Source organism: Ovis aries, chromosome 1, assembly GCF_016772045.2.
Source record: "Ovis aries strain OAR_USU_Benz2616 breed Rambouillet chromosome 1, ARS-UI_Ramb_v3.0, whole genome shotgun sequence".
NCBI classification, from domain to species: Eukaryota; Metazoa; Chordata; class Mammalia; order Artiodactyla; family Bovidae; genus Ovis; species Ovis aries.
In genome coordinates this window covers 104732760-104757644 of record NC_056054.1, presented here as the reverse complement: position 1 = coordinate 104757644, position 24885 = coordinate 104732760, and the positions used below count along the sequence as shown (strand labels likewise).

General features: G+C 45.1%; 1 protein-coding gene across 3 annotated transcripts in view; it reads right to left on the bottom strand.

The window, feature by feature from the left end:
• Positions 1 to 24631, bottom strand: part of TDRD10 (tudor domain containing 10) — a 52392-nt gene extending 27761 nt beyond the window's left edge. Inside the window, exons 1-6 of one of the 3 annotated variants that reach the window (XM_012182462.5) lie at positions 24549 to 24631; positions 20685 to 20713; positions 20074 to 20153; positions 19081 to 19139; positions 3126 to 3196; positions 2328 to 2484 (exon numbers count right to left, since the gene is read on the bottom strand). In XM_012182462.5, the coding sequence (XP_012037852.2) occupies positions 2328 to 2484; positions 3126 to 3196; positions 19081 to 19139; positions 20074 to 20153; positions 20685 to 20686 (369 nt within the window). In that variant the 5' untranslated portion in view covers positions 20687 to 20713; positions 24549 to 24631. Of the gene's footprint in view, positions 1 to 2327; positions 2485 to 2611; positions 2736 to 3125; positions 3197 to 19080; positions 19140 to 20073; positions 20154 to 20684; positions 20714 to 24548 lie in introns of those variants that run through there. The other 2 variants (XM_060414774.1, XM_060414769.1) reach the window with 2 other exon arrangements.
• Between the last annotated feature and the right edge of the window lie 254 nt (positions 24632 to 24885).

The window sequence follows — 24885 nt, the reverse complement described above, 5'->3', positions numbered from 1 at the left end:
TTAATGGAAGTTGAAAGCTACACTATTTGAAATGAAAAATGCATTAGATGAGCTTAATAGCAGATTGGACATAACGACAGAAAAGGTTCGAGATTTCCAAGACAGGTCAGTGTGAAGAAGCGGGAAAGCTAAGACCATACCTGTAACTGAGAGCCGTGAGCAAGGTGGTGTGAATTATTTTCAGCAGTTCAGCGAGGTTGATGGCTGAGTTCAACTAGGAGAGGAGCTGTGCAAGATATGACTTAGTGAACTAAGGGAATTAAGGTAATTTGAATGAAGGCAGTTATGATTCTGGAATCTAAGCTAAGAAGGGAAGTGAGGGAGTAGAGTGTTGAATAGTGAAGTGGTAGGGGCAGTGTTTTGAGTCCCAGTGTGTCTGATTGTTAGACTGGGGGTTTTAGAGCCTTGCTACTCAAAAAGTGGTCCCAGGACCAGGGGCGCCAGCACCACTTGGCACTCGTGGCATAGCGCCACAATTCTCAGGCCCCACCCCACATGCACTCAATCAGCATCTCTGCAGGTGGCGCTCAGCAAGCTGTTTAACAAGCTCAGCGGTGACTCTGATGCTGCTAAAGCTTGAGAACTGCTCTTCTAGAGTAAGAGAGATGCAGGGAAGTGGTGAGGGGCAGAGTGGGGTGCTCCAAATGATATTTTGGAGATGTTCAATTATGAGCCGTGACAAGGTCTGAGATATAATTCAGGGAACGGGAAACTGTGACCGAGTGAAAGGAGAGATCACTGAAGATAAACGGTCTAGGAGATAAGGGGTCAGACTCTTAGATAGACCATCCACAGGACACAATCTGAGTGTCAGTAGGAGAGAAAGACGGTGAGTCAGACGCTAAAGTTATCAATGAATAACAGGGCACAACAGTGAGAATGCCAGGTGACTGCAACCAAGAAGGTCAGTATGTGGCGTAGTCGGACAGCCTGCCCTTCCGAGAGAGAGGGTTTAAAGAGAAAGGAGGAAAAACAGTTTGCAACTAGCAAAGGGAGCCACCTCTGGCACTCTTACTGTGGAGATTCTAATCCACCTCTCAACGCCCATCTCCAACTTCTCCAGCCTTGGCTGACCTTGTTAATTGCCTGCCAACAGGCTCTGTCTCTTCCCTTGCTGACAGATTCCCAAGTTTAGCAACAGTGTGCCTATTTTAAAAGCTACATTTTCCAGCCTCCTTTGCACTGAAGGTCACCAGTTGCAGCTCCCCCTAACAAAATGTAAGCAAAATTGTGGTAGGGCTCCTGAGAATGTGCCTTTTATGAGAACATAGGCTCTGGACCCTCTGCTTCTCCCCTTCTTCCAACCTGGAACCCTGGTTAGCCTCATGGAGTTCCCATACCACCCTTGGACTCCCTACTTTCTGAACTCTTCTACAGCAAAGAAAAACAAATAGCTTTGCTTCTGGTTCACCTTCACCTACATAGAGCTGGCTTCATTGGAGGGAAGCTCAAAAAAAAAAAAAAAAATCATTGGAGGGAAGCTCCTGGAGGTTAGTCATGGGCCTTCTCTTCTCTGTCCACAAAGGAAGCCCTCACTAGGCACTGCCCCACCGTTAACTCTCACGTTCCCAGGCCTCATACTTGTTTTCCTATCAGGAAGGATCAGGTTTTACTCACTTTCATCTTCCTTACCTTCCACACCAGCAGCCAGAACAAGGCTATGCAAACAACAGATACAATTGTTTGCTGCGTTAAACAAGTAAAAACCTCAATTTCAGTAACCCAGGTGGAAAAAGCCCTGACTGAATTGCCTAATAACCCTTTTCGTCTTTGCCAAGAATACAGCCTTCCTTTCATTTCAAAGTCCCATGTTTTCTATACCAACCTTGCTCCTGACTGTTAAAGTCATAAAGTTCCCTAATTTCACCCCAGCCCCCGTTCTGTCCACTGTAAGATGGGACAGAAAGAGAGAACAGAAATCAGAATCATCTAAGCTCTGAAGAGTGACCACAGGTGGGCTTCCCTGGTGGCTTAGTGGTAAAAAGAATCAGCCTGTCAATGCAGGAGACCCAGGTTTGATCCCTGGTCCGGGAAGATCCCATGTGCCATGGAGCAGCTAAGCCCACGTGCCACCACTACTGAGCTTGTCCTCTAGAGCTTGACAGTAACAACGAAGTGCCACATGTGCCCTAGAGCCCACGCCCCACAACGAGAGAAGCACTGCAATGGCAAGCCCATGCACCGCAACTAGAGACGAGCCCCTGCTTGCCGCAACTATGGCAAGCCCGGGTAGCAACGAAGACCCAGCACAGCCAAAACTAAACAAATTAAAAATTTTTTTTAAAAAGTGACCGCAGAGCAACCCCTCTCCACAGCCAGGCACCCACCAGAAGCTCCCGGGGCCGCTCAGTCTCCTCAGGGGTCCTCTTGGGAGACCTGTTGCTGGAATTCACGTACAGTTTTCGCTTGTGGAAGAGCTTCCCATTCAGCGCCTGGATCGCAAGTGCCACTTTCTGCATAGAGCCCAGATCTACGAATGCGAAGCTGCAAAGGAAGGAGAGGGCAGCTCTGAGCCCAGCTCAAACAGAGCTGCAGGCGGGTGCCAAGCGGAGGAATGGTCTCCTCTCCCCTCTGCGGGGACAGGAGAGAGGCTGGGCCACTCCTAACGCACAGGGAGGCCACCACGACACCCAGGTCTGGGCTGGGCAGTGGGGGAGCTGGTCCTGGGGTTCCTGGGGACTGGGAGACATGCGCTGCCCCTTTCGCCATATACCATAGGGCATGGCTCTGCGTTTCCTTCACACTGTTCCCCACGGAAGTTCAAAGTCCTTTTACTGCCTTGAACATAAGAAAGGAAAAATACGAGTAGGTCCAGATTTCAGAGGCAACCAAGGCTGAGGGAGGTTCACTAACTTGCTTCGAGTCAGAAAACAGAGAAAGGATAAGACCAAAAGCAAACCCAGGGCTCTGGATTTCTAACCCAAGGTTGTATGGATAAGGTAGTATTAGCTGCCGAGTCAGAGGTTAAATGTGGGAAGGGGGTTTCCCAAGCGTCCCTCTGCCAAGTCGCAGCGGGCGTGGCGTTGGGAGTTGTTGAGCTGGTCTGCAATATCAGTGCATCAGCAAAATGGACAAAGAGGAAAGGAGTTGCTTCCCAAAGAAAACAAAGGAAGAACAGTCATTACCATCTGCAGCCATTCTGGACTCTGTGGACATGGAGAGGGCTGAAGTCCTTCAGAAGGCACCGAATCTCCTCCTGCAACGGCGGGTTTAAAAGTGATTCAGAGACCTGAAGACAAAACTGACAGCTGGATCCCCAACCAGTTAGGCTGCTATCAGCTGAACAAAGACTTCAGGAGAACCAATGAGGTGCTGAGTGTGCCAGGCTTTGTGCTCAGCGACGCAAATACAGAGACAAGAAGGATGTAAGCGCTGCCTTCAACTGCAGTTCAACAGACGTGTGGGGCCCTGACAAGACAATCAAGTAAACAGGTTGTTTTACCAGAGGGTGTGAAATTCCGTGAGGACGTACAGAGGCCTCTGGGAGAACACAGTCTGGGTATCTAACCCAAATTTGGAGAGAAAAGAAGTGATCAGGGTGGGCTGCCAGGTGGAAGTGACTTTCAATTTATTAGGAATCTCTAGGCTATCTCCCTTTCATCGCTACCTAGGTGGGAAGACGTTTTTAATTGAGTCTGCTGACTCAGTCCTGTATTCATGGCAACTTCCCTTCATTTCTTTCCTGACACGTCCGACAGCAAACATGGGCTACCCACAAGCCTTATGCCAAGCGTTACAGGAGATATGAATTTGAACTTGACATAAGTCTTGAATTCAAGGAGCTTAGAGTTCATAAACGCGTGATCTCTGTTTAACCGATGGGGCGGAGTGACGTTTAAGAGTAAAAGTAAAGTCCAGAGGGGCAGCGCGTGGAGGGAGCACACTCATCTCCGGTCAGCTGCTGATTGAGCTGTCTGCCATGCCTGGTCTGTAAGGCTCCCCACCCCTACCAACCACCCCAACTCTCCTCACTGCGGCCAGGCCTCTACCTCCTGGGGATATGATCCCCTCCCCTGGACGTCTCTCCATCTAATTCTCAGCTCTCCCTGCTGCCTGCCCTCGGGCTCCCTCTCCCACTCCCACCCCTGGCCTCCAACCACGAATGCCCTCCCTTTTTTGAGATAACATCTACCCAACCCTGATGCCCTTCTGAGCGACACCCTATTTTTTCTTTTTCTGCCAAATGTGTAGAAAGAGCCGTGTCCGCCTATTGCCTCTGTTTCCTCCCCGCCCACTCCCTCCTGGCTGCAGTTTGGCCGCTGCTCCTGCTCCGCTGAAAATGCGTTCTTGCAGGTCACGGATGCACTGCCCACGGCCGCAGCTCCCCCTCAGGCCTCCCAGTCAACTCCTACCTGCACCTCCCCACTTTCACCTTCCCCAGCTTCCTCACTGGCCGTTCCCACTGCAAATCCCACACCTGTGATGAAAACCCACATTTCCCAAGAAAATTCTACTTTGGGAAAATGTATATTTATACCATCTTCTGTTATTACCAATCTAAAGTCACTTTGTTGGCAAGGGAAGAGAAATGTATAATGTATAGCTCATTTTTCCGAGTCTTCATATTTGTATTACATTTAAATTCAAATTTTCTAATTTGCTTTTACTTTTAAATATTTAATGTTTATTACACATGAATCTACAAGATGCTGAGCAACAAGCAGTTTGTGAGAACAGGCAATATGTGCTCAGCATTTTCAGTTTATAAAACACTATCATATGCCTATTCCATTTGATCTTTAAAACCACCCTATGAAGTGTATATTATTATTGTCCTCGTTCTTAAATGCATAAAATAAAGATCATCGAGATTAAGTGACTGCCCTAAGATTACACAGCTAATTTAGAGTCAAGATTTGAACTCAAGGCTTCTAACCTCAAATCCTGCATTCTTTTCATGATATCATGCAAAACGATACCTTTCTTCTGGTCAGATTTTGCTATTATTAAAAGAGAGAATCCCCTGGTGGTCCAGTGGTTAGGGCTCTGTGCTTTCACTGCCGAGGACATGGGTTCAATCCCTGGTCAGGGAACTAATATCCCCAAAGCCGTGTGGTACAGCCAAAAATAAAGCAATGAACAAAAGGTGAAATAAAATAGGAGAAAACTCCCATATTTTTGTACCTTCAGTGTCAGGAAACCACAGCCTTGGGCCAAATCCAACCCGCCACCCTTTTCCTACGGGTTATTGGACTGCAGCCACCACATGCACTTACGTCTTCTCCGCGGCCGCTTTCATGCCCCAGTGGCAGAGTGTCCGCAACAGAGGCATATAGCCTGCAAAGCATGAACCCTTGCTCCGTGACGCTCTGGGGCTTCCCAGGTGGTGCTAGTGGTAAAGAACCTGCCTGCCGAGAGGCGGGTTCCATCCCTGGGTTGGGAAGATCCCCTGGAGGAAGGCATGGCAACCCACTCTAGTATTCTTGCCTGGAGAATCCCATGGACAGAGGAGCCTAGTGGGCTACAGTCCACGGGGTCACACGGAATCAAACACGACTGAAGCGGTTTAGCATGCACGCATCTGACCCTTTACAGAAAACTTGGCAAACCCTTCTCCTATAGCAATGATCCTCAATTCCGACTGCATATAAGATTCAGCTGGAAAGTTACTTTAAAAAAAAAAAAAAAAAACTACCTACCAGAGTAATGTCTGGCCCACCCCAGATGAACAAAATCAGAATCTCCGAAGTTGAGACTAAAGCAGTATTTTTATCAATGTTTTTTAAAAGATGATGGCAATATGCAGCCAAGGTCAAAAACTACTGTTCCCTGGTATCAAACTGATTCAGGAAGCACTCATTTTCAGAAAACGTGCTAGAGAGTAAGGAGAGAGAAGAACCACCACTCCTACCACACACACACACACACAAAAGAAACCTGCTGACATCTTTCCATCCGTGGTTCATCAATCAGCGCTATCAGTGAGGTCATCCTACAGCAGATGCTGTTCTTATTGATAGTTAGCATAGGGAACTACGAAAATCTAAAGGCATGACCTATGACATTATTTTTCTGCCCCTTAATAGTTCAGTTTGTTTATTTAAAAATTTTTTTTTACTATAGATTTGACAGGAATCTTAATACATTAAGCTAAAATTGCCTCATACCCCTTAGGGTATCTTTTATATATCATTTTAAATAATGAAAATTAGTTATTAGGATATTTTAATTATCAAAGCATTAAGTCTTTATTATAGAAAAGCTTAAAAATACAGATAAGCAAAATCGAGATATCACCCATAATCTTACCACCAAAACAGGAGTACTGTACAGAGAGACTGAGGGATCATACAGCAGCCTCTGCTTCATAACCTATTTCACTTACTAATACACTCCTTTCAACCAATCATTACAAAAAAAATCTACTGTAACCTGCCAATAGTTATGGCACGAGCATTTATGGACCACTGCCTTCGTGCCAGACAGGCAGAAGGTTATGGCAGTTACCTGCATGCTAAATGATTCCACATCCACCAGACAGCAGTGATTTAGCAGCTGGACAACACCAAGCTGGTGTTGGTAAGGACAAAGGAATTCTGCTGCTGCTGCTGCTGGCAGGAGTGGGGGGCCTCTCTCCCCTCCTGGTCCAGCCATGTGCACCGTGTGGCTCTGGCCCCACACCCAGGTGAGGTCCTACAGACACACATGTAGACATGCGCACACGTCAGTGCACTGAAGCTCTGTCTAAAGTGGCAGAAGGACTTCCCAGGGGCATGGTGGATCGGAACCTGCCTGCCAATGCCAGGGACACGGGTTCAATCCCTGGCTAGGGAAGACCCTGTGTGCCACGGAGCAAGCCCATCTGCCGCAACTACTGAGCCCCTGCTCTGGAGACCAGGAGCTGCAACTCCTGAAACCTGAGCACCCAGAGCCTGTGCTCAGGAACAAGAGAAGCCATCACTGTGAGAAGCCTTCCATCGAAACTAGAGCGCAGCCCCCGCGCCATGCAGCTAGAGAAGGCCCAGGCAAAGCAACAAGGACCCAGCACAGTCAAAAGAAAGAAAGCAAAGAAAGTGGCAAAACCGGGAAACGTTTGAGCCGTGTGGTCTGACATTTGTGCAGATAAAGACTGGTCGAGTAGCAGCAGTTTCCTATGATACAAGCTAAGCCTCTGAATGTTTATTGGCATTGCATGTATGTTCCAACACAGATACACTTTTTTAAATGTATGAAATGGTAAAAGTCACAAAGAGAAAACACACAGAGGAGAGAGAGGGACCAACAGCGGTATCCCCGTCACCTGAGCTCCCTTCCTCCCAGGACACACCCCACTATTACCAATGACTGCCTACCTCCAAACGGCAACTTCGAGTCCCTGCTTTCTAACCACCCTTCCTTCCCACACCTCTAGTTCCCCAGCGCTATTCTCTGGGGCTGTGATCCTTCAAACTCTGCCACTTTCCCACCATCCCGCAAACTCCCGACCCTATCCTGACTCTCTGGCCATCCGTTCTGCTCCACCCTGCCCCGCCCCACCGGCCCTTGCCTTCCTCTTTCCACTGTGGTTGATCCCTGACTGTGGGCCATTTCCTGGTTCAGTGCTTCCGGCATTCCTAGTACATATTCCTAATCACCAACCGCCAGCCTCCCCCACAAAACTACTGGAGTCTACTTCCACTCAGACCCTCCTTGCCCTCTTTCTACTCAGCAGATAACCTTGATTCTTCGCTGAGGAGAGACAAGCAATCAAAAGGAACACCCACCCCCTGCCACCACATCAGTCAACCTCCCTGGACCCGAGTGCACCCCTCTACATAGAAGACCTGTCCTTGCTCCAGACAACCCCTCTTAACCTTCTCAAGGTCTTTCATACTAAATGATCTCCTCTTTTTCCTGCATCCCCACTGGGTGGGCATACAAATGAGCTCTAATATTTACTATCTAAATACTTAAAGACAGGTAACAGCTTTGACCTTACAACCCCCTCCTGCTCCCACCCCGCTTCCTATCCTTCTTTATTACAAAAATCCTTGAAAAACTTGTCTGTACTCACTGTCCTCTTCCTCTAATTCATTCAACAAATGATTATTAAGTGCCTACTCTGTGCTAGAAAATGTCTTTCGTGCCATGAACAAGGTACCCAAAGTCTCTCCCCTCCTGGGGCTGATCTCTTTTTTTTTTCTTTTTTTTTAACTGAAGGATAATTGCTTTACAGAATTGTGTTGGTTTCTGCCAAACATCAACATGAATGAGCCATGGGTAAACATAAGCCCCCTCCTTCTGAACCTCCCTCCGCATCCCACTCCTCTAGGTGGTTCCAGAGTTTGAGTTCCCTGAGTCATACAGCAAATTCCCATCGGCTATCTATTGTACATACGGTGATGTACACTTTCATGCTTCTCTCGCCATACATCCCACCCTCTCCTTCCTCTCCCCTCTGCCCACCTCCCTGTGTCCCTCAGTCTGTTCTGTGTCTCCACTGCTGCCCTGAAAATAATTTCAGAAGTATCATCTTTCTAGATCCCATATACATGTGCAAGTATATAATGTTTTTCTCTTTCTGACTTACTTCACTCTGTATAATAGGCTCTAGGTTTCCACCTATTATTTATTAACTTGGGTGCACCAGGTCTTAGCAGCAGCACACAGGATCTTTGATTTTTCTTGCAGCGTGAGAAGTCTTATTTGGAACATGTGGGATTAGTTCCCTGACCAGAGATTGAACCCGGGCCCCCTGCACTGGGAGTGTGGAGTCTTAGCCCCTGGGACTGATCGTATTTAGGAAAGACAGATAACCAATTAAAATCAATGAGAAATGTGCATGGTGAGTTCAACGGTATTAAGCACACATACTAAGTCAGAGAGGTGACTTATCAAACTACAAACAACTAACAGACAAATGTCATCAACTGTCTCAAAAATATCTTTGAACGACCGTTTGTCGCAGTCAGGGTCAGAACAAGGGCTGCTTGTTCTGTTTGGTCATCATCTCTCCTAGGTCTCTTCTAAACGTGTTTAGACCAGATCTCCCCGCTTTAATTTTCCCATGACTTTGTCTTGTAATATAGACCAGGCCAGCTGTTCTATAGACAAAGAGTACTGCTTCCTTATTGTAAGCATTTAACTTGATCTTCTTTCCCCACCCCCGTTTCCTTTAGACTAGAAGTTAGCCCTGGAGCTTTCACATATAGGTTATTATTTACATTTTTGGCTAGAATGCTTTACAGATAGTGTGAGATCTTCCTCACTAATATGACATCACCTTAGGAGACTTACACCTGGTTGTCTCACTTTAAGCGACGCTAAATTAATCAACAAATTCAGACAGTAACAGCCTGATCCTTTCATTATAAAACTGCCCATCAATATTTTATCTAATGAACTTACCATGCTCTGATAACCACTGTCTGAAACAGGTATTATGGTTTGCAAAATGATGATTTTCAATCGTTTCTTCTGCATTTAGGAGCGAGAGTTCCTCTGTAAAGAACTTTCTCTCATTCACTAGGGTTATTCATTTGCCCTGAAATGGCACTGGTGTGGGAAAAGCAAAATAAACACTTAACCTTTTCCTTTAAACACCAAGTTTTATATTACTGAACTATTTCTTGCTATCTTCAATGTGTCCAGTGAGTTTATGTATTATTTCTTTAGGTATCACTACAAATTATTGCTTTTTATCACTAGTAAGTTTTAATCAAAGGTAGTCATTAGTATCTTTGAAACATGAATTGTCCCATTTTTGGCCCACAGGACCCTCTTTTTGCTTGTTCTTATGTCTTTTTTTTTTTTCACTTTACAATACTGTATTGGTTTTGCCATACATCAACATGAATCCGCCACGGCTGTACACATGTTCCCAATCCTGAACCCGCCTCCCATCTCCCTCCCCATACCATCTCTCCGGGTCATCCCAGTGCACCAGCCCCAAGCATCCTGTATCCTGCATCAAACCTAGACTGGCGATTCGTTTCTTATATTATACCTGTTTCAATGCCATTCTCCCAAATCATCCCACCTTCTCCCTCTCTTTTTATTTGGAAACTTTTAAACATGGATCAGTTCAGTTCAGTTGCTCAGTCATGTCTGACTCTTTGCGACCCCATGAACTGCAGCATTCCAGGCCTCCCTGTCTATCACCATCTCCCAAAGTTCACTCAAACTCATGTCCATCGAGTTGGTGACGCCATCCAGCCATCTCATCCTCTGTCATCCCCTTCTCCTCCCGCCCCCAATCCCTCCCAGCATCAGAGTCTTTTCCAAGGAGTCAACTCTTTGCATGAGGTGGCCAAAGTATTGGAGTTTCAGCTTTAGCATCAAACCTTCCAAAGAATACCCAGGACTGATCTCCTTTAGAATGGACTGGTTGAATCTCCTTGCAGTCCAAGGGACTCTCAAGAGTCTTCTCCAACACCACAGTTCAAAAGCATCAATTCTTTGGCGCTCAGCTTTCTTCACAGTCCAACTCTCACATCCATACATGACCACTGGAAAAACCATAGCCTTGACTAGATGGACCTTTGTCGGCAAAATAATGTCTCTGCTTTTAAATATGCTATCTAGGTTGATCATAACTTTCCTTCCAAGGAGTAATCGTCTTTTAATTTCATGGCTGCAATCACCATCTGCAGTGATTTTGGAGCCCCAAAAAATAAAGTCTGACAGTGTTTCCACTGTTTCCCCATCTATTTGCCATGAAGTGACGGGACCAGATGCCATGATCTTAGTCGTCTGAATGTTGAGCTTTAAGCCAACTTTTTAAACATGTCTAGAAAACAGTATAACAAATTCCTATATACCTGTCAGCCTTAATTCAAAAGAAAAGGGAGCAAATAAGGGTACCTGTTCCCTGTTTTCGCTCCTCTGTGCTATAGCACGAGTCCCCAGGAAAGCCTTGCCCAGAAAAAAAATTCTTAACTCAGGGACACTCTGATTTCATCTATACCTCTCCATACCATTGAAGTGAAGTCATTCAGTCGTGTCTGACTCTTTGCGACCCCACAGACTGCAGCCTGCCAGGCTCCTCTGTCCATAGGATTTTCTAGGCAATAGTACTGGAGTGGATTGCCATTTCCTTCTCCAGGGGATCTTCCCAACCCAGGGCTCGAACCCGGGTCTCCTTTACCATCTGAGCCACCAGGGAAGTCCGTTTCATCTATTCCTCTCCCTACCATTAGGCTGCTGCCTCTGCTGCTGCTAAGTCGCTTCAGTCGTGTCCGACTCTGTGCGACCCCAGAGACGGCAGCCCACTAGGCTCCCCCAACCCTGGGATTCTCCAGGCAAGAACACTGGAGAGGGTTGCCATTTCCTTCTCCAACCATTAGGCTATTCGGAAACAAATCTCTGAAACAAATCTCATCACCTCATCACTACATCTGTAAACATTCCAGCACATAGCTCCAAGGAAAAAGTATCTCACATCTAATTACAACTTCTCCCTTCCCTTCAATCAAACCCTAATAGCCTTTGAGAGGTTTCTAGCTTCCTGGCACATAACAGCTCCAAACCTGGAATCTAAGAAGGTATAGTTCTTTTCAGTGGGGAATTGGTATTTAAAGTGAGCAATCTAGGATCTTATTGCCACTGGGTTGTTAAGAGCACCAAGGTCTTTCAACCAGCAGAGTTAGGAGATATGCATCTTTGAAAGGGAAAATAATCATGGATTGTAATCATGGATTTTAATTTCTATAGAGCTACAGATGGTTATTTATCTTATGCTGAAAATCCTTATTCCTAACAATACTAGTTATTATATCCTACTTTAAATATATAACAGGTTCAAATAATACTAGGATTACTACAGACCACAAAATTATTGAACAAAGCTGAAGACTTCTTTGCAGTTCTTTTTATGCTTGTAATATATCCTACTGAGGATACACAGTCAAAATATCATATTCTAAGATCAATTTGAAAATTATATTCCCTGACACCACTAATTACATCACTAGTTTGTTTCCAGTCTTATTCAATTTGAATAATTCTATTCTATGACACCAAACTAATTATATCACTAGTTTGCTTTCAGTTTTTAGGGAGTGCTTTTTTAATAGATCATTCTGATTCTCTTATTTATGAAAACATTCATATATTTTAAAGTCAAAACAATAACACAAGGTAAATTCATAAACTGTCCCTTCAAAAAGAGGGGATACATGTAAACACAAAGCTGATGCCCTTGCTGTACAGCAGAAACACACACAATAATAAACTCCAATAAAACAATAACACCAATAAAAATTCATTTAAAATTTTTTAAATAAATAAAATAAAATTGTGCCTCCATCTCCCTTCTATCATTTTTCCTTCCCTCCCCCAGAGGTCACCATCTTTATTCCCTTTTTATCTTTCCACTGTTTATTTTGGCAAATTTAGAGAGATATTCCATTCTCTTCCTCCCTTCTGATGCAAAAGACTGTTTGATTCTAGGTGTATTTTTATACCCGCTGACAGACTGGATGTGAAAAACATGTGAGATATGAAACAAGAGTATTTCCCAGGTTTGGGGCCATTTACTGAGATGAGGAAGACTGTGGGAGGAGCAGGCTGGACACATTAAGTTTGAAACGCCTATTAGCTGCCCAAGTAGAGATAAGGACTAGGCAACTGAATAGACAAGTTCAGGGTTCACAGGCAAGGTACAAGCTGGAAATACAGGTCACTGGCCACGGTTTTCTACTGCCACAGTCATATCACCTGCCCTAATGACACTTATCTCCGCCTTTCCCGTTCTGGTGTCTCTCTTTTTCCTTGCCTGCTGCACTGACCAAGACCACCAGTACAATGTTGACAGGAACAGCAATAGCTGGTATTCCTATCTTGTTCCTGATCTCAAAGGGAAAGCTATCCAAGTTGTCTCCCGAAGTATTGCATTTGTATCTGCCTGGAATGCGGGAGACCCAGGTTCGATCCCTGGGTTGGGAAGATCCCCTGGAGAAGGAAATGGCAACCCACTCCAGTACTCTTGCCTGGAGAATCCCATGGAGGGAGGAGCCTGGTGGGCTACAGTCCATGGGGTCTCAGAGTCGGACGCGACTGAGCGACTTCACACCATCACACACCGTACATTGTTAAGTCCTTAATCCATCTAGAATCCATGCAGTGTATAAGTGTATAACGTAAAGGTCCAATTTTGTTTTTCTTGTGTGGATAAAGAAACATCTCAAAACCAGTTTACTGAATAGTCCCTTCTTTCCCAACTCATCTGTAATGCCACCTGATTATACACACCAAGTTTTCATATACGTGTAGGTCTATTTCTGGACTTTTTCTGTTTCATATGTTGACAATTAGCAATGCATCCACATCAAGGTCATCATTATTACAGTGGAAAATTTACTCTCCTGTCTCCCTTATTCTTCCTCTTCAAAAAAAGGTGCATTTATTCATGGGACATGTTCTGTTTCATGTACACTTTAGAATCAGTTTGTCAAGCTCTTTGAAAATCCTTTGTGTATTTTCATCACAATAGTATTGAATCTATATATCAATTTAAGGATCATAAAACTGACTCTTCTTATCCATCTCTTTGTTGAGGTCTTCCTTAATGTCTTTCAGTAAAGCCTAATTTTCTGTATCTATGTCTTGCACAACTTTTATTAATTTCTAGCTCTTTGCATTTTTTTCCTCTGTATAGAAACAAAATTGACTTTTGTATATTTATCTTATATTCAACCACCTTAACTATCAATAATTCTAACATATCCAAGAGTCTTCTGAGCTTCAACTTAGACAATCATCTGCAAATAATGACTTTGTTTTTTCCTTTCCAATTCTCACACCTCTCACTTTTTTATTTTCTCACTTGCTCTAGCTAAGAGATTGCATAAAATGTTAAACAGAAATGATAGAGGCACTAGCGTCTTGTTCTTGATTTTAAAATACCTGTTTCCCAAGTGACAATGTTTTCTGTGTATTTTCTGTAGATAGTCTTTATCAGATTTTGGAAGTTTCCTTCCACTCACAGTTTAAATGTTTTTCTGTGATTTGGGCTTTTAACTTTATCAAAAGTTAAATTTTAGCTTAAAGGTTCCCAGACCATGTAAGTAATATGAATTTAAACTACAATTCACATGAAATCAGGCCTACTACATGTTCTTAGGGAGACTGTTTACCCTAGCAGCCCCAGATCCTGGCCAAGTCAGATTAACTTTCTCAACACCACCCTGGGCCAATAAGCAAAGTTTTGTGGCTCACACTTTCACTGAGGGCCAGCCCTTCAACCATCCTGCTTTTGCAGGGATGTCGAATACCATGCCCCTCCTCACATAGGCCCCGAGTGTCATCTCCTACCCTAACATGGTTGCTATAATCCAATCCAATCTTTAGGTTTTGAGGTAGGCACAAACCCTAGGGAATTGACCAGATCCTCCTAGTTTTCAAGGTATTGCTTATTTGGGGCCCTCTTAATTTCCCTTACTTTCTTAGGAATCAGCTATGTATTTTAAAGTGGCATTTCTCAAGAGGCACATAAAAGATGTTCAACATCTCTAATTATTGGGGCTTTCCTGGTGGCTCAGATGGTTAAAAAAAAAAAAAAAAGTCCACCTTCAACGTGGGAAATCCAGGTTCGATCCCTGGGTTGGGATGATCCCCTGGAGAAGGGAGTGGCTACCCACTCCAGTATTCTTGCTTGGAGAATTCCATGGACAGAGGAGCCTGGCAGGGCTACAGTCCATGGGGTCACAAAGAGTCGGACAAGATATCACTTCACACCAGACATAAAGTTTATCATCAAAAAATCCACAAACAGTAAATGCTGGTGGGTATGGAGAGAAGGGAACCCTTCTACATTGTTGGTTGGAATATAAATCGATACAGCCACTATAGAGTACAGTATGCTGCTGCTACTGCTGCTAAGACACTTCAGTCGTGTTCGTGTTCGACTCTGTGCGACCCCACAGACGGCAGCCCACCAGGCTCCGCCATCCCCGGGATTCTCCAGGCAAGAACACTGCAGTGGGTTGCCATTTCCTTCTCCCATGTATGAAAGTGAAAGTGGAGTCGCTCAGTCGTGTCCAACTCTTAGCAACCCCATGGACTGCAGCCCACCAGGCTCCTCCATCCACGAGCTTCTCCAGGCAAGAGTACTGGAATGAGGTGCCATTGCTTTCTCCGAGAGAACAGTATGGAGGTTCCTTAAAAAACTAAGAATAGAGCTACCATGTGACCCTGCAATCCCACTGCTGGGCATATATCTGGAGAAAAGCATGATCTGAAAGGATACATGCACCCCAGTGTTCACTGCAGCTCTGTAAGCCAGACAGAGAAAGAGAAATATCATAAGACATCCCTTATATGTGTAATCTAAAAAGAAATAATACAAATGAACTTTAAACAGAGACCCACAGACTTAGACAACAAACTTGTGGTTGCCAGGGTTGGGGTGGGGGTGGGGACTATGGGGGAGAGGGATAATTAGGGGTTTGGGATGGATATGTACACACTGCCATATTTAAAATAGGTAACCAACAAGGACCCACTGTATAGCATATGGAACTCTGTTCAGTGTTATGTGGCAGTTGAGACGGGTGGGGAGTTTGGAGGAGAATGGTACATGTATATGTGTGGCTGAGTCCCTTTGCTGTTCACCTGAAACTTAACACAACGTTGTTTATCAGCTTTGCTGCTGCTGGTGCACTCGTGTCCAACTCTGTGCGACCCTGAGGACTGCATACTGCCAGGTTCCTCTGTCCATGGGATTCTCTAAGCAAGACTACCAGAGTGGATTGCCACGCCCTCCTCCAAGGGATCTTCCTGACCCAGGGGTGGAAACCAGGTCTGCAGCACTATAGGCAGATTCTTTACTACTGAGCCACCAGGGAAGCCCCAAACCAGCTGCACACTCCAATACAAAATAAAAAGTCAAAAGTGGCATTTCTTATCTTTTAGCTTCTATTTCCAAGTATTTTCTTGTAAGAGGGCTTTGAGGGTATCCAATCTATCATAATTAAGGAAACAGAGGCATCTGAAGATTTTAAATCCATTTGGCATCATGAAGGTTCCTCATATACTCAACAAGACCAGTTTCAGAAAACTGGCGAGGGGAGAATGCTAACCACCGGGCTCAAGAGTTGAGTGTGAGATCAATTTCAAAACTTACTACAAAGCTACAACACGCAAGCGCAGCACTGGCGTAAGGACAGACATACAGATCAGTGGAACAGAATGAGACCCCAGAAATAAGCTGCTCCATTCATGGCCAATGGATTTGCAACAAGGGCGCCAAAATAATTCAGGGGGAAAAAATAATCTTTTTAGCAAATGATGCTGGGGCAACTGGATATCCACATGCAAAAGAATGAAATTGACCTCGACCTCAAACTGCATGCAAGAATAAATTTTAAAAGGATTACAGACCTAAATGTAAGAGCAAAAACTACAAAACTCTTGGAAGAATGAATACGTGTAAACCTTTGTGACCTTGGATTAGGCAATGGATTCTTAGATATGGCACCTAAAGCAACCAAAGAAAAAAGTGGAAAATTGGAATGCATCAAAATTGAATGTTTGTGTTTCAAAGGATAATACAGACAAAAGAAAACACAAGTGATGGGAGAAAATATTTACAAATCATGTATCTGATAAGAGACCTGTATCCAGAATATATAAAGAACTCTTACAACTCAATAATAAAAAAGATGAACTGATTTTAAACTGGGTAAAGGATCTAAAAAATATTTCTCCAAAGAAGATATACACAAAGAGAAACACATAAAAAGATGCTCATTAATTACTATGAAAACACACATCAAAACCACAGTGAGATCCACTTCATATCTATTAGACAGCAAGAATCAAACAGACAAGACAATAGTTTTGGGCCAGGAAGTGGAGAAATTGGAATTCCCACACATTGTTGGTATGAATGTGAAATGGTACAGCGGTTTTGGAAAACAGTTTGGCAGAGAGTTATCATGTGACTCAATAATTTCACTCCTAGGTTCCAAGACAACTGGAACGTACATTTACACAGAAACTTGCACACCCATGTTCAGGTTAAGATTTTTCATCAAAGCCAAAAAGTGGAAACAGGTCAAATGTCCAGTGACAAATGGATAAACAAACTGTGATATATATCCATATAAATACTGTAGTCCTAAAAAGGAAAGAAGTACTGAGACATGCTATAAAATGTATGAACCCTGAACACATCACGCGAAGTGAAAGACACTATACGACTGTATTTACATAAAATACCTACAACAGGCAGATCCATAGAGACAGAAAGTAGATCAGGGGCTGCCAGGGGCTGGAGGAAGACAGGAGGCGGCGGCGCTGCTAATGATGACGAGATTCACTTGCGAGATGATGAAAATATTCCGGAATTAATGGTGATGGCTGTGCAACCTTGTGACTATATTAAAAACCACTGAATTTTATGCTTTACAACAGTGAATTTTTTGGCATTTAATTTATATTTCAATAAAAAAGAAATGTTAATCAAGTAAAATGCTAGCTGCTATTATTGTTATGAGTAATAATTCATCTGTCATCTCTGATCCGAGACTTTCATCTTCTACCAACAACCGTGAAACTGCCGCAGGCTAGTCTGTTGTTGTGCAAGAAAGTAAAAGTCTCAGACACTCACTTCACAGTTCTCGACAAGGCAGGCATTAATGTTAAAATCAGACATTGCTTTTTAAAATCCTACTTCTTTAGCTCAAGGGTTTCCTCTCCTAGGAGGCTGGTCTCTGTTTGTACGTTGGAAGAAACCACTATGGAGAACGCTGTTGCTTTCTAGTGAAGTGGGCAAGGACCAAAGGTGCCCTATAACACAGTGTGGGTCAGCATGGCCAAGCAAGCCCCTGGGGCCCGGCTGTGAAAAGGGATCCACTGCAGAGAGCAGGCAGAGCCATTCAGCGCCTCACCTGCCCCAGACCACTGCACCAACCACCGCACGGCTCCTGCCTTCATCTCACTGTCAAGTAACGGGCTGTACCAGCCTGCCAAGGGGAAGGGGAGTCGATCCCAACACTCCCTTCTCCCGGATTCCAAGCATCCCCCAACACATCCACTTTGACTCAACAAGATTTAACTCACTGGGTCACTCTCTGTGCTCCAATACCATTTTTTTCTCTTTTTGTCAGATAAAAATCTAATAGGTCCATGTCTTTTTATGGTGATTTCTTTACACATCTTATCAATTATGTGGTTGAGTACTTGCAGGCAGTGGAAATGGACTCAACTCCTGGCTGACCACTCCCTGAGTCTGTGTACTTGGCTAAGGAGGACCTTGTAGAGCCTCGTCTGCCTCATCTTCAAGATGGGGATACCACCCACCATGCAGAGCTATTATGAGAATTTAATAAAACCACACTAATGAAGGATTTAGCCTGGTTCCTGGAGCATATCTGATAATTAAAATATAGTAACAGCCTAAAAGGAATAAAGTACGACTTAAGCAGAGAAGACTGAGTTTAGCTAACTGGCAAGCAGGCACGAGACCAGGACATTTTTGAAAGATGTCTGACATGCAGCAGGGACTCCACAAAAGTCAGTTTCTCTCATGCTTCATCTAAGACTGAGTTTGAGCATGCTTCATTTTTCAGCATGCTGAGAGTGCCTTGGGCACATTATTTTGCATAATGTGAAAAATTTTAAATGCTCCAGAAAAAAAAAAAGCCAGGGGATGCCTCAAATCAGATTACACTTTCATTCTCTTTTCATCGGTAGTTCAAATGTACTTATTACAAATTTTAAATATTTATGTTGTTTTATAATTATTTCAGGTTTGGTGGTCTGGCCTCCCCAGATAGACAGAAGATTCCTGGGGTCAAATGTAGCTGTTTATATTCTACTCTCTGAACACACAGCTAACTGACTGAACTGGTTCATTTCAAAATGAAATGAGCATAGTGTTTTTGACTGAGACCCCACGGCTCCTTATGATCAAAGGATTGGCAAAGGCCCCTCATAAGGCCCTCTTCCCAAAGGGAAGCGGCCTTACTGCAGCCCTCCATTCCAAGCGATGAGGAGGGTGGCCACCCACCAAGGTCTACACGGATGGCTGGATGGAGGATGCTTCACGCTAAAACTGGGAAAGCCCAGGGCAAACCGTGAGCTGACTATGAGTTGGTTTAGGGCATATGGGGGAAGCCAAAGAAGATGAGAGGCAACCATGCACAGAGTGAGGCATACCTCAGAGATGTCCAGCGGGAGATTGCCAATGTACACCTCTGTCTCTCTTTTCTTGAATTCTAAAATAGCAAAAAAGAAAAAAAAAGGCAGGTGTAAGGTTGGAGGAGTTAGAACATGAGATAAATGACGCATTTTTCTCAATGTTAAAACATACACACACATTCCCTTTCAAACATTACTCCTCCATGAACAAAAAATAGTTAAATAGCATTCAACAGGTCAGCAAACACTTGCCAGTATTATGGGAGTGGTTCTGAGTTACACACTGGCCTTGGACATCACTAATTCAAGGCAGCAGTGCAATCTCTGGGGCAGGAGAGGCAGGGAGGATGGGTCATTACCACACCAGGAATCCAGCACTTTCAATGGGGTAGTAATGAAGTTTCAAAGTTAACAGTCAGCTGAAGGAGGTAAGGAAGGGGATTAATGCAGGAGGGAGGTGGAAGAGAATCCAGGCAGAGGTCATAGCACATGCAAAGACATGGACACAGGAAAAGGCCCGGCTTGTTTGGGAGTTTGCATGGGGTAGGGAATAGCTAGACCAAACACTGCATGTGGGCGAGCAGAAAAAGCAGGGGCAAGAAAGGCAGGCCAGGCCAACTGCTGAAATCGCTGACTGCTGCCCACAGCAGTCTCAGGGAACCCACTGGCTGTGAGAGGAGGTGAAAGGTTTAATCAGAGAGCTGATATCAACACATCTATGTTTTAGAGCGGTGTCACTTTGGAGATGGTGGAGAGTGAAATGGAAACAGGCAAGGATTAGAGTATGGGGTTAGAAGCAGCCGATGAGACAGTGACTGAGGGTCTGTGAGCACAGTGGGTGGCAGAGGGACACGTCCACCATGTGAAAAGAAATGTGGGGGCTGATTAGAGCAAGGACAGATTAGGTGGATGCCAGGTTTCATGCCTGAACAGAAACTGAGTAGATTAACTAGGATCCAGGTTAAAGTCTGAAGGTTCTAGCACCAAACGCCACTCCGTAGGCTAACTCACTTGGAGATTTCTGCTCCTCCAACGCGCCATTCTCCCCAGATACTTGTGCAGAGGGTCGGAAGTCACTGCTGCTCCAGGACCTGTCGAATGCAGGACTTAGCATTGCACCTCCAACGAGAGGAGTTTGGGCATAACAAGCAGGGCCTTGCATAAGCCTCCATACTCTTCCTGACAGAGGGTTTCCCTTCCTCCTTCCAGACTCGGGTTCCAAGCCAGGAAGCCCTCCACTGGACTTTTTTAATCCTTAATAGTTAAAGCAGATTCCCCAGTGGCTCAGCAGTCAAGAATCCACCTGCAGTGCAGGAGACACAGGAGATGCGGGTTCGAGCCCTGAGTCGGGAAGATCTCCTGGTTAAAGGAAATGGCAACCCACTCCAGTATTCTTGCCTGAAAATCCCCATGGACAGAGGAGCCTGGCAGGCTACAGTCTGTGAGGCTGCAGAGTTGGGACAGGACTGAAGTGACTGAGCATAAGCAGGACTGTCAAAATCAACAAGCAAGAAATGCTGAGATTGACTCCTAAACTCTGGGCAGGACAAGGCAGGTGGAGGAGGAAGAGAAGGCTGCTGGAAGGCAGGAGGCCTATTTATCAGCAAAAGGAAGTAACTTACATGCTGCAGTTTCTTTCCAACCGGATCTCCTGCAAAGCCAACCAGCCACAGTTTTAGAGGAATGCCAGATCAGTCACCGCCACATTGCCGAATAGGTACTGTGGCAGGCAGAAAAATGTCCCCACCCCCTGCAAAGTGATCCATGTCCTAATCCCCAGGACCTGTTAAAGGTTCTAATGTAAGGGGAGCAGTTTTCCCACACCATCAAGTGATGCTCCGGACACCAGCTGGGTGGCCTAAAATTCAATTCAATTCTGACACTATCTACCCAGTGATAGCATCAATTTCATAGATTAAGGGGTCAGTACCACAGGACTGCCAACCTCCCTCCCAACTCCTTCAGAGGTCGGCCACCTGCAAACCCAGGTGGCCAGCTGTGCTTCTGCCTGACCAGTTATAGCCAGAGGTTCCCATGACCTCTTCCTGGGTCCCATCAATTAGCCAGAGTGGCTTACATCTCAGAGAAACATTTTCCTTACCAGATTACCATTTGTTTTAAAAGGATGGAACTCAGGAGCGGCAGACGGAAGAGACCCACAGGGCGAGGTATAGGGAAAGGGCTTAGGTCTCCATGCTCGCCAGGTGCACCACTGTCCCCAGATCGCTACAGCAGCAGCCCCTAACCTTTTTGGCACCAGGAACTAGTTTCACAGAAGACAATTTTTCCATGGACGGGAGGCTGGGGGTGGTTTCAGGATGATTCAAGCACATTACACTTATTGTGCACTTAATTTCCATTATTACATCAGCTCCACCTCAGATCCTGGAGGATCTGCTCTATTGTGTTCACCAACCCAGAGCTCTCAGAGTCCATACTTTGGGGTTTTCTATGAAGGCCTCTTGGCAAAGGCATGACTGATTAGCCCTTCTTGTCTCCCCAGAGATGGGGTGCGATGGGAGAGATGAGTGTAAATTCTGACCCTCTAACCAGTCAGCCCCCATCCTTAGGTTACTTGGTGTTTGCTAAGGTCACCTCAACATGACAAAAAGACACCTTCCCGTCTCTCATTTAGGAAATTCCAAGGATTTTAGAAGCTCAGTGACAGAAACCAGATGAAAATCAAATATATATCTATTATGAATCGCAATATCACACCTATGAATATGTTTAATTACATGGCAAGGGGGAAATAAAGTGGCAGATGGAATTGCAGTCACTAATCAGCTGACCTCAAAATACAGGGATTATCTGTAAGGGCCTAATGTAATCATAGGAATCCTTAAAAGTGGAATAGGGAGGCAGAGAAGATAGATAAACAGACATGACAAAAAAAAGCAAGACTAAAGCAACGCAATATGAGAACCAAGCTACTGCTGCTGGCTATGAAGGCAGAGGAAGAGGGCCATGAACTGAAGAAAACAGGTGGCCTCTAGGAGCTGAAAAAGGCAAGAAAACAGATTCTCCTCGGACGCTTCCAGAAAGAATACAGCCCTCCTGACACCTTGATTTTAGCCCAGTGACTCGTGTGTCAGGCTTCTGACAAACAGAATTGTAGGTTGTGCTGTTCAACCCACTGAACAATGGTGATCTGTTTGACAGCAAATAGAAAATACAGGCACTAGGAGCAACTTTAAAATCACAGCTGCCTCCGCACAGTGGTCACCTGTGGAGTTAGACAGAGGCAGCTCTGAGTGCAGCCCAGCGACCTTGGGCATGTCTTCCCTGTCAAATGGGATCACAACACCTATGCCAGCACATGAAAAGATGCTCCACCTCACTAATTACTAGAGAAATGCAAATCAAAACGACAATAAGGTGCCATCTCACGCCAGTCAGAATGGCCATCATCAAAAAGTCTACAAATAACCACAGGACTTCCCTGGTGGTCCAGTGGTGAAGAATCCACCTGCCAATGCAGGAGACACAGGTTTGATCCCCGGTCCAGGAAGATCCCACACGCCGTGGAGCCACTAAGCCTATGTGCTACAACCAGGAAAGCTGCTGCAATGAGAAGCCCAGGCGCCACAACTGGAGACCAGCCCCCATTCGCCGCAACTAGAAAAAGTCTACCACGCCCAGCAACAAAGACCCAGTGCAGTCAAAAATGAGTAAATAGAAATTTAAAAGTCTACAAATAACAAATGCTGGAGAGGGTGTGGTGAAAAGGAAACCTTCCTTCACTGGTGGGAATGTACGTTGGTACAGCCACTGTGGAAAATATGGAGGTTCATCAGAAAACTAAAAAATATAATTACCATATGATCCAGAAATCCTACTCCAGGGCATATATCTAGACAAAACTATAATTCAAAAAGATACAGGCACCCTTATGTTCACAGCAGCACTATTCACAATAGCCAAGACGTGGAAACATCCTAAGTGTCCATAGACAGATGAACAGATAAAAACGGTGTGGTACATATATACACTGGAGTACTACTTGGTCATTAAAAAGAGTGAAATAATGCCATCTGCAGCAACATGGATAGAGCTGGAGGGTAACATTAAGTAAGCAGAAGGAGAATGACAAATACCACAGGGTATCACTCATCTGCAGAATCTAAAACAGGACACAAATGAACCTACCTAGGAAACAGAAACAGAATCATGGACGTAGCAGGGTCGGGGTCAGCAAATGTAAGCTTTTATACGGAGGACGGATAATCAACAAGGCTGAACTGTATAGCACAGGGAACTACATTCAATAAATAAACTATAATGGAAAAGAATATTTCCCCAAAAAGTACATATGTCTAACTGAACCACCGCGGTGTACAGCAGTAATTAGCACAACACTGTAAATCAGCTATAAGATAAATAAACGCCAACGCCATAGATCACAAGGGTGAAGTGAGATAAAGCACTTGCCACAAATTAAGAGCTTAATAAATGGCACCCTACTTATTTTTACAGATTTCATGGGCACTTTTCTATGATGCTTCAGATTAATACTGGCCCATTTTACTGATGGGAAGGTCAAAGCAAAAGGGCATCAGATGATTTGATTGAGGTTATAAGATACTGAGGTAATTCAGGTCTGTGACTTCAAAGCCTTGGTTTTTTCAAAGTCATTCTGAAGGAATTTTTTTCTTTACTTCAGGAGAAACAAAAATTAAAACGTTAAATTTTAAAAGAATGTAGTAACTCTGCTTTGAATTGTTTCCAGCTGTAGAAAGAAACTGCTCTAGCAGCTGCTCAATTTAAATAGAGTTAACAATGATTAAGATAATTCAAAGGCTGAAGTATTGATGAATAAAAACAGGTTTGTGGGCAGAATCAGGCTACAGGTGTTACTCCCAAATTCCTGGTAATCCCTGGAAGTTCACGGGCTTCTGGAACAGGGCCGGCAACACTTCTAAACAAGGGCCCAGCATAAATTTTTCAAGGATGCTTTCAAGGGCCTATGGTGCTATGCTAACTAAACGGCTAACGCACAGTCTCATTTAATCCTCACGGAAACTCTCAGAACTTGTCATTATCACCCCACTGTACAAACGAAGTCCTGGAGGCTCGGAGGCCGTAACCAGGTAGTCCGAAAGTCCATTCAGCTTCCACGGTCTGTAATGGATTTAGAACATACTGCGTTAGCCTCAACAGCGCTTTCAGGTTTTTAAGCTAAAAAGTTTTTAAACTGCTTCGAAAGGGAGGAAGATGGCAGAGGCGTCTTTTCACGTAAAGTGCCCCGCAGTACTGCACGAAATGCTCCCCAGCTGCACGGATGCAGTCTCTGCGGTCCACTCCCACCCGCCAACCCCCCTAAAAAATTAGCTCTGCCGCCAGGCGAAAGCAAGCGATAAAGTCCGAGGGCGAACATCCGTCCCACCACCCTAGAGTGAAAATGAGGGGTGCAGTTTCCTCAAGTGCCTCCCGACGCCCGCTACTCCCCGTCCGGCAGCCCGGGGCCGGGAACCAACAAACCGTACCTCCCCCGGGCCAGGTGCGTCCAGCCAGCGGCCCAGACACCAAGCCTTCGCGCCTCCTCTCTAGCAGCTCCGCCTTCTCCGACGCCAGCGGGGCGCGGGGCGGGGCCACTCCTCCGCAGCCAATCCCCCGCCGCGGCTGCAGCCCCGGTGGGGCGGGAAGAGCTGAGTGCTCTCGGCGAGGAGCCAGCGGTTCTACCGGGACCGTAGCTGCAGCGGCTCCTGGGCCAGTGCCCGCGGCCTCTTCCCCTGCTTTTAGTAGGCACTCTCCCACACACATCCCCAAAATATGCTTGCAGAGAGAGTGGAGCGAGTGACCGCGACGCACCTCTAGCTCTTT